The 16,805-nt window shown below is 37.7% G+C and overlaps 1 protein-coding gene across 9 annotated transcripts in view; it reads right to left on the bottom strand.

Annotated features, from left to right (window-relative positions):
• Positions 1-16,805, bottom strand: part of VPS8 (VPS8 subunit of CORVET complex) — a 313,442-nt gene that overhangs the window by 236,689 nt on the left and 59,948 nt on the right. For all 9 annotated transcript variants that reach the window (XR_016038004.1, XM_088838472.1, XM_055408827.2 and 6 more), the window contains exons 16-20: positions 12,917-12,991; positions 11,659-11,694; positions 10,686-10,776; positions 10,215-10,261; positions 8,510-8,599 (exon numbers count right to left, since the gene is read on the bottom strand). Coding sequence is in view for 8 of the 9 variants with exons in the window: in XM_088838472.1 (XP_088694598.1) it covers positions 8,510-8,599; positions 10,215-10,261; positions 10,686-10,776; positions 11,659-11,694; positions 12,917-12,991 (339 nt within the window). In the remaining variant the exon portion in view is untranslated. The remainder of the gene's footprint in view (positions 1-8,509; positions 8,600-10,214; positions 10,262-10,685; positions 10,777-11,658; positions 11,695-12,916; positions 12,992-16,805) is intronic.

The raw sequence follows: 16,805 nt of genomic DNA on the forward strand, positions 1-16,805 counted from the left end.
TTAAAAAATGGTCTCTGAATTCATACAAGTCCCCAGCCTTGTATTCATACAAAGTCTAGCTGGGGAAGACTGACACTGAATAAGTAATTTAAGTGACAATTTTTACAAAGAAATGAATCTGACAATCTGGAAGTCAGAGGAGGTGATGTTTAAGCTGGCACCTGAAAATACATAGCAGTTAAAAAAAAAAAAGTGGGGGGGGAAGCATTTTTTATGCATAGAACACACCATGGACAAAGGCTCTGAGTCAAGAAAGAACAGGAATACCAAGAATCTGAAAAGAACTCTGAAGTATGGAAGGGATACAGAGAATTAGGGGAATACAGGCAGGGATAGATCACACGGAGCCCTCGAAACCGCCTGCGAATTCAGTCTTCACTATGGAATGAGAAGCCCTTCAGTTCAGTTGTTCAGTCGTGTCTGACTCTTTGCGACCCCATGAATCGCAGCACGCCAGGTCTCCCTGTCCATCACCAACTCCCGGAGTTCACTCAGACTCATGTCCATCAAGTCGGTGATGCCATCCAGCCATCTCATTCTCTGTTGTCCCCTTCTCTTCCCGCCCCCAGTCCCTCCCAGCATCAGAGTCTTTTCCAGTGAGTGAACTCTTCGCATGAGGTAGCCAAAGTATTGGAGCTTCAGCTTTAGCATCAGTCCTTCCAATGAACACCCAGGACTGATCGCCTTTAGAATGGACTGGTTGGATCTCCTTGCAGTCCAAGGGACTCTCCAGAGTCTTCAACACCACAGTTCAAAAGCATCAATTGGCGCTCAGCTTTCATAACAGTCCAACTCTCACATCCATACATGACCACTGGAAAAACCACAGCCTTGACTAGACGGACCTTTGCTGGCAAAGTAATGTCTCTGCTTTTTAATATGCTGTCTAGGTTGGTCATAACTTTCCTTCCAAGGACTAAGCGTCTTTTAATTTCATGGCTGCAATCAGCATCTGCAGTGATTTTGGAGCCCCAAAAAATAAAGTCTGACACTGTTTCCTCATCTATTTCCCATGACGTGATGGGACGAGAAGCTCTTAAGATATTTTAAAATCCTGAGAGTCTCATGTCTAAACGTAATACATTTCTCTCTGGCTGCTGTGTGGAAAATGGACTAAAGTACAATAAGACTATGTACAGGAAGATCAATGCAGAGGCTATGGTAATATACCAAGAGAAGATTGATGGTGACGTGGAACAGGCCAGTGGCAGACTAGACAGAATGATTAAATTGGAGGAAAAGTCAAGACGCAGGAAAGGGAACAAGTCAAAGACAAGAATCATTCGATTTACTTTAGGTGGACATGGATCCGATCACTAAAACAGGGGTCATCAGATGAGGTTTTGAGAGGAAATGTTTGGAGTCTGGTGGGCTGCCGTCTATGGGGTCACACAGAGTCGGACACGACTGACTTAGCAGCAGTAGCAGTTCATGAGTTTGAAAGTGAAAATATTAGTCTTCAGTCATGTCTGACTCTTTGCAACCCCATGGACTGTAGCCCACAAGGCTCCTCTGTCAATGGAATTCTCCAGGCAGGAATACTGGAATGGGTTGCCCTTTCCTTTCCCAGGGGATCTTCCTGACCCAGGGATCAAACCCAGGTCTCCTGCATTGCAGGCAGATGCTTTACCATCTGAGCCACCAGGGAAAACCCTCATGAGTTTGAGGCACCTATAAAACATCCAAGTGAAGATATAAACGGACAACTTAACTATAGGAATCTTGGAACTCAGAACAACTTAGGTTGGAGGTAATAGTAAGATAGCTATTTACCTATGTCACAAGATAAAGCAATGATTCTCAAACTTCCAACATGCTGATCAATCAACTCAGGGGCTGATTTCAAATCCTGGTCACCAATTTCAGAGGGCCTAACTCAGCAGAACAGGGAAATAACTCAAGAAAAGGCATTTTTAACAAATACTCTCAAGTGACAGACAAGATCTTGAGAATGAACAAAGAAAGACATTAGTAGCAAGAGAGAGAGGGAGAAAAACCTGGAATGTATGATACCACAGAAGCCATAGAGATAGACTGTTTCCAGAGTTGCTAACTGTGTTGATTGCTACTGAGGACCAATAAGATAAGGAATAAAAGGGCCCACAGAATTCATAGACAAGGAGTGAGGGAGGTGAGGAGACGAAGACAGCTCTGTGTGGCTCTGCTGAGACTGTACAAACAAGAGGCCTAATAAGACTATGGGAGATGGCGTGGGGCAAAGAAGGGATTTGTTTGCTGTCTGATTTTGTTTTTAGGAGCTTTCCTGGCAGCTCAGACAGTAAAGAATCTGGCTGTAATGTAGGAGACCCAGGTTCGATCCCTGGGTCGGGAAGATTCCCTGGAGAAGGGAATGGCAACCCACTCCAGTATTCTTGCATGGAAATCCCATGGAGAGAGGAGCCTGGCGGGCTACAGTCCATAGGTCACAAAAAGTCAGACACGACTGAGCAACTAACACTTTCACGCTTTGTTTTGGGGATAAGAAAGACAGCCTAAAGAAAAGGCAAGGTTCAAGATGTATGAGACAAGAGAACACTTTAATTCTCTTTAATCTTACTGCTGCTGCTGCTAAGTCACTTCAGTCGTGTCCGACTCTATGTGACCCCATAGACGGCAGGCCACCAGGCTCCCCCGTCCCTGAGATTCTCCAGGCAAGAACACTAGAGTGCTTACTACCTATTGTACAAATAAATTATAATTACAGGTTCAAACCTTTCTTAGATAAATAAAAGCCAAAGCCTGTCAAAAACATCATGAGATCCAAAAGCTATCTTCTGTAGTTAAGACGGGGCAAATATTGATCTTTGGAGGAAAGCAAAAATACTGAATGGTATTATATATTCTGATTCTAAGGAAAAGGTGAGGTTCCTCCTCAAAGGTAAAGATTAAAACTGAGACAGCATACATGAGTGCCACCTGCTGGTAAAATGTAAATGCTCAGTTTGTTTGTTTTTTTGGCCATGCCACAGAGCATGTGGGATCTTTGTTTCCCCACCAGGGATCAAACCTGCACCACCTGCACTGGAAGTGTAGAGTCTTAACCAATGGACCACCAAGGAAGTCCCAATGCTCAGTATTCTGACTGAGATAGAATCTAGTCTTAGGAATTTCAACTAATTGGATTACTGGTTACCTGTTTCCAATGAGTTTCTTGATAATGATACTGAAGTCTCAGACCTTCCCACCCAGCAAAACAAAGTCTTTTATAAACACTCCTGTTTCAATGTTATTCCCTCAAATCATCCCACCTTCACCTTCTGAAACATGTACATTACCTTATAAAATAGATGACCAGTGCAAGTTTTATGCATGAAGTAGGAAACCCAACGGAGAAGGCAATGACAAGCCACTCCAGTACTATTGCCTAGAAAATCCCATGGATGGAGGAGCCTGCTGGGCTGCAGTCCGTGGGGTCGCTAAGGGTCAGACACGACTGAGCGACTTCACTTTCACTTTTCACTTTCACACACTGGACAAGGAAATGGCAACCCACTCCAGTGTTCTTGCCTGGAGAAATCCCAGGGACGGGGGAGCCTGGTGGGCTTCCGTCTATGGGGTCACACAGAGTCGGACATGACTGAAATGACTTAGCAGCAGGAGCAGGAAACCCAAAGCTGGCGCTCTGGGACAACCCAGACGGATGGGGTAGGAAGGGAGATGGGAGAGGGGTTCAGGATGGGGTGACACATATACATCTGTGGCCGATACATGTTGATGTACAGCAAAAATCATCACAATATTGTACTAATCCTCCAATTAAAATAAATTAATTTAAAAAAATATGTCCTAGTTAGCTGGTCATCATCCCTTTACTTCAATACACTCGACAGTAGGAGGCACACAGTCCAAGACTTATCACATAATCATTAGAGATCATTTAAAACTGAACTAGACCTCCTGATTTCTACCCAATTAGGGGCTTCCCTGATAGCTCATTTGGTAAAGAATCTGCCTGCAATGCGGGAGACCTGGGTTGGGAAGATCCCCTGGAGAAGGGAAAGGCTACCCACTCCAGTATTCTGGCCTAAAGAATTTCATGGACTGTAGAGTCCATGGGGTCACAAAGAGTCGGACACAACCGAACGACTTTCACTTTCACATACTAGCCTTGCCTCTGCTGCGGTACAATCAATCTCCCTATGATAGTCCTTCACCATCTGAAAGCAGCCACGTCTGCATTTACTTTCTCCCTAGATTAAACAACTCCGGTATCTTTTTTTTTTCAATTGTTGTTTTAAAAACCTCCCACCAGCCCAGTTGTTGGATAAAAGTTGGTCTGTCAACAGTCCATAAACTACCTTATTTAAAGTTTTTATTTTCAACACATAGCCCAGTGGTACTATCACTGTCCTCTATCTGGGTCTCAATACCCAATTGACTCACACTAAGTTCATGGTCAACTAAAATCCTGTCCAGCTAGATTTCCCCAATCCAAGATGAATTCAACTTAATTATTTGAATCTAGTGCAAGTCTTGATGTCTATCCGTGCTAAATTTCACCTCATAACAATTTTAATTGCACTCTGTCAAGATCATTTTGGAACCTGACTCTTGGTTCGATCCAAATTCGACAAGCCACTCAATAAATCTTCATCCAAATCAATGATAAAATCTTGGATATGAAAGAGCCCTAGAAAGTAATTAATACTAAACCTGCAAGAATACTCTTTGGGGTAGGAATGTTCATCATCTGTAAATCTACTATTTACTAATCCATCTCAGCAATGAGAGTAATGGAAAACTAAGGCAAATGCTTTAACAAAATCAAGATGTTATGTAATAAGCATTGCATGAATGTAGTGTCCTCACATTCCTTTCAAAAGTGCAGTTTTTATGAGTTTAGCAAGGTTATTCTTAAATGAACTCATGGAAAATGTTCACAAACCACAGTGGGGTTACAGTTCCTACATCCACTTTTCTTCTACAAAATTACACTATAAGAGTTAATCTATTTTACTATTTTATGATTAAATATTTACAATTTAAAACTTAAAACAGAAGATTTGTGGCCATTTGAGCATGTATTTTACTCATCCTAATGGGCTAAAGATCACCTTTTTCAAAAGTATAGTCCTCCTGAGTGAAATAAGCTATGTCTTCTCTGCTTAGGCATCCGTGCTTAAGCAAGTGTGCCTTATTTGAAAACTGATCCAAAGTTACTTACAAATTATTTAGATAGCTCAGACTGTTCAAATAGGACCATGGGTTATAACTGCACTGGGTCTTGAGATCTGAACAATCATAATGTAACTATATGAAACATATGCTGGGCTTCAGTCTGTTTCTTTAATATATTTATCTGGACTTTTCCATTTTAAAGACCACTCTCTGTGCTCATGAAAATGGAAGCAAAACCACAAGTGTTGCTCCAGGGTAGAGTGTAGCATTCCAGATGTGGACTCCGAAGTCCCAGTACTGGATTCTAATCCCAGTTCTATTGTTCACTAGCTATGTGACCTCCAACAGGTGATTTAACCTCTCTGTGCTTTGGTCTCACTCATAAATGTGAATAATGACAAAACCTACCTCATAGAGTTACAGGAATTAAATAAGTTAACGTGTGTAAATAGTTTGTAACAGTGTAAATGGTTTGTAACAGTGTCTGGCACACAGCATACTTCAGATGCTTGCTATAATTATCATTCCTGATCGTCTACTAATATCACCCTTTCTCACCCACCCTTTCCCTGAACTTGCTCTGAAAATAACAATACAGTACAATGGTTACTTAAGAGCTGGGTTTTGGAGTCAGAATAACCTGAACTGGAGTTCTGACCCCACTCTTTATCAGCAATGTTACCTTCAGAAGTCACTTAACCTCTCTCAGCCTAAACTTCCTCTTCTACAAAATGAGGATAAAAACAGGATCTACCTCATGAGCTTGTTGCAGGAATTAAACAAAAATGAATGCCACACCCTTCACATAATACTTGGCATGTAATATACGTATTAGGTTAATCTTTGTCAAAATCCCTCTGCGTCCCTTAGTATTTTGGTAGGTACAATCTGGACCATATGAGTCTCTTTTCTGATAGTCATATAGATTCTTCATGCTTTTGACAAATATTTTTGGTTATCCACCTCTCTCCAACTTTGGTAGATGTTCTGTTTTATAGACATACTTCTCTCAACATTCTTCCCCATTTCCTTTCTTTTTGTATTGTTTGTAGTTATTGTGTCAAAATTTAAGAATTTCCTGTTCTTCGATCTTATGGTTGCCGGGGGGAAGGATAGGGAGAAAGGACAGTTAGGGAGTTTGGGACAGGCATGTACACACTGTTATATTTAAAATGAATATAGCACATGGAACTCTGCTCAATGTTATCTGGCAGCCTGGATGAGAGGAGAGTTTGGGGGAGAGTGGATACATGTATATGTATGGCCGAGTACCTTTGCTGTTCACCTGAAACTGTTCACAATATTGTTAATTGGCTATACCCCAATATAAAATAAAAAGTTTTAAAAAAAAAATTCCTGTTCTTTGTGAATCTATTAGTATTTAGGGGTATATTAGTATTTTGGCCTATAACCATGAGACTATGCTTTTTTTTTTCCCCTGAAATATCTGCTTTCTAAAATACAGGATTCACAATGTTATTTTTCATCATGAGATGTTATTATAACCTTTAAAATAAAGAGATAATTTTTCTATCAATAGTTTATCCCTTATACTTCCCCAATCATTGGTAAAAAGTAAATTCAGAATAATGATTCCCACCACTGTTTTCTTTACTGCCTATGAGGCTAAGTGATTAATAAATCAAATTTTATTAGATACTCTTTTAGCAGAATTAAACTTGTGACAAATATCTAGACGGTTAAAGAACACATTACTACCATGATTTGTTTTTCAGTAAATTTTAAAATCTGTTTTAGAAACTATCATCTACAGTCCCTGTCATGCTGAGATTCCTTAATAATTCTCTGTCAGAATATCACTTTTGTTCCCTTTTTTCTTTTATAGCTCTCTACCAGGTTCTTCCCCAACAAAGTGGTTTCCACCTTATGTGTATATTCACATGCATGCCACATGTAAACACACACATCCTCCTCATTAACCCCTCTAAACATTCCCTATTGGATGTTTCTTTTCACCAAGTACATCTTCCAACAACCAGAGTTCTTACATGAGTACCATCCTACCACTTCTTGATAACAGATATTCTCTTGTTAAAATCCTGAGTTTTCTTTTCTCAATATACTGCAGTGATATACAAGATCATTTATATACCAGGTACTATTCCTAAATAGTTCTATCCGCAAATGCTTTCCTTCTGCCATATGTTTTCCTCCTAGGCTGTCTACTTCTATAACCTTACATAAGCTCCTCTCTCTTCTTCACTACAAATTTAATGAGCCTCTAGCCACAAGGTAATAAATGTTACTTTGCTAGAAGCCCGCTACTATGGCATTCAATAGCACAGTTCAGGAAACCAAATCCTGCTCTGATACCCTCCAACTGTTTACTGCCGTATCTACTCTTATAGTCTTCCAAAGTTAAGAGCATCAAATGGAAATATAAAAAGATATGAGCTGTGTCTGCTCCTCCAACTCCAAAACCCTATATTGCTTCTAAATATGTCCACTAATGTGCATAAGAAAAGTTATTTTGACTAGACTATTAACTTCAAGATAACAAGGAGCACACATCCTTTGCACACTATCGTCCAGTGCCTAGAACATATTAGACCAGAGGTTGCACACTTTGACCCATGGGCAAAGTCCTGTCCACAGCCTGTTGTTGAATGGCTCCCAGCTACGAATGGTTTTTACATTTTTAAAGGGTTGTTTAAAAACAAGTAAAAAAAAATCACATGGACGAACGTGTGACAGGGACCATATGTACCCCACAAAGCTTAAATTTTACTATCTGGCCCTTTTTAGAAAATGTTTGCTGACTGCTATACCAGACGCTCAAATATCTGTTAAAAGAGGAGGCAGGGGGAGGGGAGCAAGACCTCAGAGTGAAGAAGAAACAACAGATTCCCAACAAATATACTTTGAGATGATTGCAAATGGTAAATACTCTCATAATAAACACTGTGCAGATCTTTAAATCATTCCTTGACTTCTATTTTCACTGAGTTTCAAGAGAAACCAAAGGATTTTTTACTAGTATATTTAAGAGATCATAATTTTTTTGCAATGTACCTATTCTTGAATCACAGGTGCTCCTAAGAGAACTAAATTTAAACCTTGGTAGTCCACTTGTCCAACAAGTCAACAGAAGTGTTAGTCATCAGCAAGGTGTAAGGTGTCTGTTCCTTCCATGAAGCACCAAGCGCCTAAGCACCGACACCCCACAACATTTTACTCATCCGTTCCCATGTGTCTGTACACCTGCTATTTCAAAATTTAAGAACTGAGAATGTTCCACAAGCTCTGTAATAAAGCTCTGAATGCTGAAAAATGTTTAAGCAAAACATGAAAGTTCCACTCTCAAATAATATCAAAGACCAGTACTAGACCTGTTCATAGTAATGTCTATCAGAAGCACTTGCATATGTACCTGAAAATGTTGCTCCATCACTTGGATTTTTCCCTGGTCTGGGCACTTTTTTAGAGCTCGGTCTGCATAATGCAATAGGATTTCTACCATCTGTAAGGAAAACAGTAATTAAAATATGTCTCTAAAGCTTTTTAATACTTAATATATGTCATCTTAATATATATGATCATAAATAATACAGAATCAGGCTTGGCTATTTTATGAAAAACTATAATTTAAAATTTTAGTGGCTTTATTTCCCCATTTTTTTAACCCCAGCCTAATTTCTTTCAGGCTCAGGGTTAGTACCAATTTGCTACTCTTTCCTAATAAATACCTCCAGGTTCCAGATTCATTAGTATGAAATAAAAATGAAATAAAATGTTGACGTTTACCTCTTCAGTTATCCTCTGCATAGATCTTTCCCTAAAGAACACATACAGGCAATTCTTCCTACTATAAACTAAGAGAATCATTTACAAGTCTTGGGAATGACCAGTGTCTGTATATGTTTTCTAAATGTTTATACTAATTTGGAATCTAATTTTTACCAATGCATTTGCACAAAAAAAGGGGGAGGAATGACAACAGTAAATGAATTCAGGCAAGCCTAGACTAGGAAAACAAAGCTAGTATTAAATATTAACACTAGCCATATTAATGCTAATTAACAGCTTAAAGCTCAATATTCAGAAAATAAAGATCATGGCATCCAGTCCCATCACTTCATGGAAAACAGATGGGGAAACAGTGGCAGACTTTATTTTTTGGGGCTCCAAAATCACCGCAGATAGTGACTGTAGCCATGAAATTAAAAGACGATTACTCCTTGGAAGGAAAGTTATGACCAACCTAGATAGCATGTTAAAAAACAGACACATTACTTTGCCAACAAAGGTCCGTCTAGTCAAGGCTATGGTTTTTCCAGTGGTCATGTATGGATGTGAGAGTTGGACTGTGAAGAAAGCTGATCGCCGAAGAATTGATGCTTTTGAACTGTGGTGTTGGAGAAGACTCTTGAGAGTCCCTTGGACTGCAAGGAGATCCAACCAGTCAATCCTAGGGGAAATCAGTCCTGGGTGTTCATTGGAAAGACTGATGTTGAAGCTGAAACTTCAATACTTTGGCCACCTGATGTGAAGAGCTGACTCATTGGAAAAGACCCTGATGCTAGGAGGGATTAGGGGCAGGAGGAGAAGGGGACACAGAGGATGAGATGGTTGGATGGCATCACTGACTCAATGGACATGAGTCTGAGTAAACTCCGGGAGTTGGTGATGGACAGAGTGTGCTGTGGTTCATGGGGGTTACAAAGAGTCGGACACAACTGAGCGACTGAACAATAATAATAATAAACGTAAGCCATCTTTGCTACCTCAGGCAATACAAACACTTGCACTTTCAGTATTTCTCATTATTACATATCAGTTTATAACAAATATCAGCATCCTATGGGCTACAATTAGTTCAGAAACAATCCAGATCCCTGGGTTTTCTTCCTTCTCCTGTCTGCTGTCTTCTGGCTATTTCACTATTTATAATCTTCATTAAAGAGTGAGCAAGGGAAAAAAGAAAAGTCAGTAAGAAGGAATTTACAAAAGCATTCTCAGTAACACCAAGGAATTATCATCTGATTTGCTTTTTTATACACTCTCTTCTTGACTATAGTCATTTACCTAATCATGTCCAAGATGTACCCCAGTAAAGACCCCATTAAAATACTCACACGATCTGCAACAATAGCCTTTCGCTTACTTGCATCCCCTGATAATCCTGCAGAGAAGCAAAACCCAGCATAAATCCGAAATTAATCCACATTTTCAGGAGTGAAACTGCTCTGGACTTCTATTGATAACCTATGCTAAAATAGATATAACAAATCTAGGTAGCAAAATGTTGGGTAATATGCCATAACAGGAACACCTCCCATCGGCTGGACCAGACAGCATGTCAGTGTACTTTCTTTTGTTCTAACAGCTAAGTTTTCCTTACGAAATGAACTTTAAAAGTGACATTTAAAATTCTATATCCTGTATTTGTCATTAACCTTTTTTCCTGAAAATCTGTAAGGTCGATAACATCTTGCTTATAAAACACTTGAACACTAAGTCAAAAGTGTTCTGTGAATGATTAATATTATTCATTTTCTCTGCCTCAGAAAAGCAGTACCTACTACACCAGTGTTCTGTTGACTTACCTACTACTGCTTTTGCTTTTCCTTCATGGAAAGACCATGCCAGAGCCAAAGCTTCTGTAAGACAGTCTTGTTTCAAGAGGTGATCCACTCTCTAAAATGAATAAATGAGAGAAACCACATCCCTTTGTCTGACCAATCATCAGTAAAAATTCCTATTCTACCTAGTGTCTTTCCAAAAGTTGTTGCTTAGTAGCTGAAATTATTCCAATAACCATGTGACTATCTTATTTCCAAGGAAAACAATTTCGTAAAGCACTGGATAGTACGGTGACTGTATAAGTTGGTATAAGGAGCTACAGCCTAAACCTGAAGAGAGGAAACAGCTAGAATGCTGCTGGAGCAGAAACAGCTAGTTGCCACAATATCCATTCACTACCTCCACCTTCATAACAAATTCCAAGTTTGTTTGAGATAGCAATAAACCTTTAGACAGCTAAAGGACATTTCTAAGACTCTCCTGTGGCCACCTGGGGCCATGTGACTAACTTCTGGCCAATGATAAGAGGAAGTGTTATCTAGACATTTCTGGATTGTGACCTTAAAAGGTCAGGGCCAGCGTTCTCTTCTGTTTCCTCCTTCCCGGAATGTGGACTTAACAGCTGGAGCTCCAGCAGTTATATTGGAACATAAAATGACCTTGAGACTAGAATCCACACACAAGAATGGTGAAATAGGGTAGTATGACAAAGACTATGGAGCTGCCATATTAGCCACAGACTGTGTACCTCCAGACAGCTGTTACATGAGAGAAAGATCTTTTATACCACTGGTATTTTGAATTTTCTATATACATAGCCAAACCTAATCGTGAGTCAGTTTTATCAAACCAAGTATATGATAGAATAGTTTTGATGTACACTTCTGAAATTAAAAAGCACAAATCCAAATAATCTTTTTCTGCGAAGTCAAAACAAAAAATGCTAAGATGTGCTCAATTCAATAGTGCTAATATATAAAATTACTCTGAACTCACCTCCCTCCAGCTCCTCAGCATCATCACATAAACAGACTAGAAAATGAGAAGGAAATTAGACTTATCATCTCCAAGAGATTTATTTGAGAGACACATTTGTCTCAGTTCTACATCTCATTTACATCTCTTTAAGTAAAAATATTTCATATTACACTTAAAAGTAAAGGGTCTTCAAGAGCCCATATTAAAAAGTAAAACATATATAAAAAAAAAAAAAAAGTAAAACAGGGACTTCCCTGGCAGTCCAGTGGTTAACACTCCATGCTTCTACTGCAGGAAGGTTTGCTCCCTAATTGGGGAACTAAGATCCTACATGCCATGTGGCGTGGACAAAAAAAAAAAAAGAGTACATCAAACATTTAAAAGTGAATAAATCTATAGTCCAAGGAGTTCATTCCATGGACAAAGAAGAAGGAAAATCCAATTTCCCAACATGCTAAGTTTCTCCACGCTAAGTTTAAAAAAACAAGGAACAAAGTGATACACAAAAAGCTTTAAAAAACAAAAACAAATTGATAAACAAAAAGTTCAAAAAAAAAGGGACAAATTGATATACAAAAAGTTCCTATTCTAAGTCAAATATCTCAATGTATTTTATTAATGATATACCCTAAACTGATCTAGGGCTTCCCAGGTGGTACAGTGGTAAAGAATCAGCCTGCCAAATGCAGGAGACACAGGTTCAGTTCCTGGTTTGAGAAGATCCCCTAGAGGAGGGAATGGCAACCCACTCCAGTATTCTTGCCTGGGAAATCCCATGGACATAAGGAGCCTGGTGGGCTACAGTCTATTGGGTCACAAAGAGTTGGACCAATCGAGTGAGTGAGCACAAGCTGATCTAAGCTAAAGCACATCTTAATTACATGACAAATATATATGATAAAGTTATCTTCCTGGTCATGAAAACATAAATGTGAAGGAAGATTGAGAAAGTATACCTCTGAATAAAGAAAATAAGCATCCTATTAAACAGAACCTAAACAAAAGTAAAAATATAGTATGTCTAAAAATAGAGAAAATTAACTAGTTGTACAGTATAGAGAACTATATTCACTATCTTCTAATAACCTATAATAAAATTAAGGGGCAATCTTTTAAAAAATTGATTAGTTAATCATCATGATCATCTAACCCTTCAAAGTTTTCAATTACTGCTGATCAGTATTCACTTTGTAATGTACTGCTCTCTTTACCAGCAACCTCCTTCAACCCTAACTCTCCTGACATAAACGCCAAGTCACAAAGTGGAAGAACTTACTTTTGTTCCCAAATAAAAGATCTGACCACCATAGCTACTTATGGATTGATAGCAAGCCTTCTCTCCAACCAAAGCCTAAAAAAAAAAATTAAAAGGTAAAAACTACATGCATTAGAAGTCTCAAATTTTCAAGAATGTGCATTATAAAGAAAATATAGTTTCATCCTGTAAGTGAGTGGGGGAAAAAAATGTCAGTCGAGTGCCGCTCTGTCTGTGAAAATGGCAGAAAAGACAAAGTGCAAAAAGTAGTTCTCTGCTTGTATATGGTCTTTTTATCTTTCAGAGTAATGCAAAAAAGGGAGGAACATGTCAACTTCTAAATCTGAAAAAAAAAACTGTTGCAACCTGCCCACAACTGGATAACAGGTAGTCACTGCTCTGGCAAAGAATAAGGCTAATTGAAATGATACCTCCAAGTTCTTTGAAATAAATACCAACAAAAAACACAAAAGCAAACAAGAAGATAAAGCAGCACAGTATATGAAAATCATCAGAGCCCAGCAAATAGAAACAAGACTTACTGCCTGATAAATCTGGGTTGCAAATTTTGGCTCTGTCACCTATTAGGTGACAGAGTTTAAACAAGTTTCAAAGTTCTGACACTATGTTTTTCCATATTTTAAAACCATGCAGTTTCTGAGAGGCTTAAATACAGTAGTATTTATAAATCTTCCAAAATATATGTGGTCAAGAACTGATAACTAGTAATGTTTCCTATTATGAAATTGTAAAAATATATACAAAGGTAGAGAGAAAAAAATAATGAACCCAATGTATCCAGTAACTAGCTTAATTAATTATAAGCTCAATCTTGTTTCATCTATAATTCCCACTGACTCCTCTATAACACAGTAATAATTTTGTAATGAATCTCAGATTTTAAATACCTCATTTACAAAAATTCAGTATATGCATAATAAATCCTTTTTAACATAACCACACAATTTCCTTGACAGACTTTTAAAAATTAACAATCATTCCTCAATATCAAATATCTGATCAGTGTTTGGATTTCAAATTGCCTCATAAATGTCAAACGTTACTGAGATTTTTATTCTTTGTTTCTACATTTCATTTGTTTAAGTCAAGACTCAAATAAGGGCCATACACTGAAGCAGGCTGATACATCTCTTAAGAGTCGGTGTGCCTCTATCTCTCACAGTCCTTTACTTTCCATGAAGCCTATTTGTTGAAGACACTGAACACTTATTAATTGGAGTTTCCTACTATCTGAATTTTGCTAATGGCATCCCAGTGGAATCTTTTAACATGCTCCTCTGCTTCTATATTTCCTCTAGAAGATCAGAATCAGGGTTTTGCACATTTTTTTCAGTCTGGGTTTCTAGCAGTACCACTTTAAATTTAAGTACAATGTTAGTGGTAGGATTTCTGTAGATGTTCTTTTTAATCAAGCCAAAGAAGCTCCCTTCTATTCCTAGTTTGCTAAGAATTTTATCAGAAATGGATACTGAATTTTGTGAAATGCTTTTTCTACATCTTTTGACATCTTTTACAGTAAACTAATATAGTGAATTATATTGACTTTTGAATGTTAAAACAGACGGGCATGACTTGGATAAATACCATTTGAAAATGATTCCGCTTTTCATACATTGCTGATTTCTATTTACTACTATTTTAGATTTTTGCTTCTATGCTCATGAGGTCATTGGTCTGTATTATACTTTATTGCAATGTCTTCAGTTTTATTATCAGAGGTAAGCTGATATTATAAAAAGAATAATGTGCTCCCTTTTTCTCTATTTTTAAAAAGATTTTTATGTAAAATTGATATTTTTTCCTTAATTATAATAGACTTTACTAGTGAAGCTATCTAAGCCTGGATTTTCTTTGTAGGAAATCAAATTAACATACAACCCCTTAGACTTTCATTTCTTCTTGGTCAGTTTTAGTAATCTGTACTTTTTCAAAGAATTTTTCCACTTCATCTAAAATTGTTTAATTTTTAGGCATAAAGTTATTTATATTATCTTTTTAATATTTTCAGACTACACGGTAATTGCATCTCTCTCATTCCTGACATTAGTAACTGCACCATTTTTCTGAATTACTCACTAGTGTTTTATCAATTTTATTAATCTTTTAAAAAAATAGGCTTTATTTTCTTTGATTTTCTCTGTTTGTCCATTTCCTACTTAACTGATTTGTGTTCACTTTTGTTATTTCTTCCTTTAATATACTTCAAGTTTATTAGCTCTTCTCTGTTTCTTTAAGATAGAAACTTATGTTACAAATTTGAGATTTTTTTTTAAGGTATTTAAAGCTACAGTGAAAGTAAAAGTCGCTCAGTCGTGTCCAACTCTTGGTGACCCCATGGCGTATATATAGTCCATGCAATTCTCCAGGTCAGAATACTGGAGTGGGTAGCCATTCCCTTCTCCAGGGGATCTTCCCAACCCAGATATCGAATCCAGGTCTCCCTATTGCAGGCAGATTCTTTACCAGCTGAGCCACCAGGGAAGCCCAAGAATACATGAGTGGGTAGGTAGCCTATTCCTTCTCCAGAGGATCTTCCTAACCGAGGAATCAAACTAGGTTCTCCTACATTGCAGGTGGATTCTTTACCAGCTGAGCTATCAGGGATGCCCATTTAAAGCTATAAATTACCCTCAAATTGACTACAGACCCCAGATTTTTTTTTTAGTTAATTTTCAATGTTGTGTTAGTTCAAGTGTACAGCAAAGTGATTCAGTTATTTTACATATATACATTCTTTTTCAGATTCTTTTCCCTTATAGATTATTATAAAATATTGAACACAGTTCCCTGTACTATACAGTAGGTCCCTGTTGGTTATCTATTTTAGATATAGTAGTGTGCATATATTAATCCCAAATTCCTAATTATCCCTCCCAGCTCTCTCCTTTGGTAACCATGTTTGTTTATGTCTACGAACCTGTTTTTGTTTTTGTAAATAAGTTTATTTGCATCTTTTCTTTTAATTCCACATATGAGTGATTTCATATGATATTTGTCTTTCTCTGGTTTACTTTAGCATGATAATAATCTCTAGGTACATCTATATTGCTGTATCTGGCATTCTTATAGCTGAGTAATATTCCACTGTGTGTCTGTTTGTATATAAATATACACCACATCTTTATCCATTCATCTATCAATGAACATTTAGGTTGCTTCCATGTACACACAACACGTCGTGGCTATTGTAAATAGTACTATGAACATTAAACTGCATGTCTCTTTTTGAATGACAGTTTTTTCTGAATACATGTCCAGCAGTGGGATTGATGGATCACATGGTAACTATTTTTACTATTTTAAGGAACCTCCATACTATTCTCCATAGTGGCTAGACCAATGTACATTTCTACCAACAGTGCAGGAGGGTTCCTTTTTCTCTCTCTCCAGCACTGATTATTTGTAGATGCTTTGATGGTCGCCATTCTGACTGGTGTGAGGTGATCGTGTTGTTTCGGTTTGCATTTCTCTAATAATGAGCAATCTTTCATGTACTTATGAGCCATCTGTAGGTTTTCTTTGGAGAAATGTCTTTTTAGATCTTCTGCTTTGTTTTGTGTAAAAATGCTGAGCTGTATAAGCTGTCCGAGACCACAGATTTTTATACACTGCATTTTCACTTTCATTTAGTTCAAAATATATTCTAACTTCCTTTGAGATTTCTTCTTTGACTTATGGGTTATTTATAAAGGTGTTACTTAATTTCCAAATATTTGCGTTTTCTCCAGATTTACCCAGATGATTCTTTCAACAATTTACTGTTGTTTGCTTTATGGCCTAGCATATAATTTATTGGATGCTCCATCTGCACTTGAGAAAGTTTGTAATTTGCTTTTGCTGGGTGGAATACTCTCTAAATATCAGTTACGTCAAGTTGGTCAATAATTCT

Source organism: Moschus berezovskii, chromosome 1, assembly GCF_049115385.1.
Source record: "Moschus berezovskii isolate FMDL1 chromosome 1, NW_MosBer_1.0, whole genome shotgun sequence".
Classification (NCBI taxonomy): Eukaryota; Metazoa; Chordata; class Mammalia; order Artiodactyla; family Moschidae; genus Moschus; species Moschus berezovskii.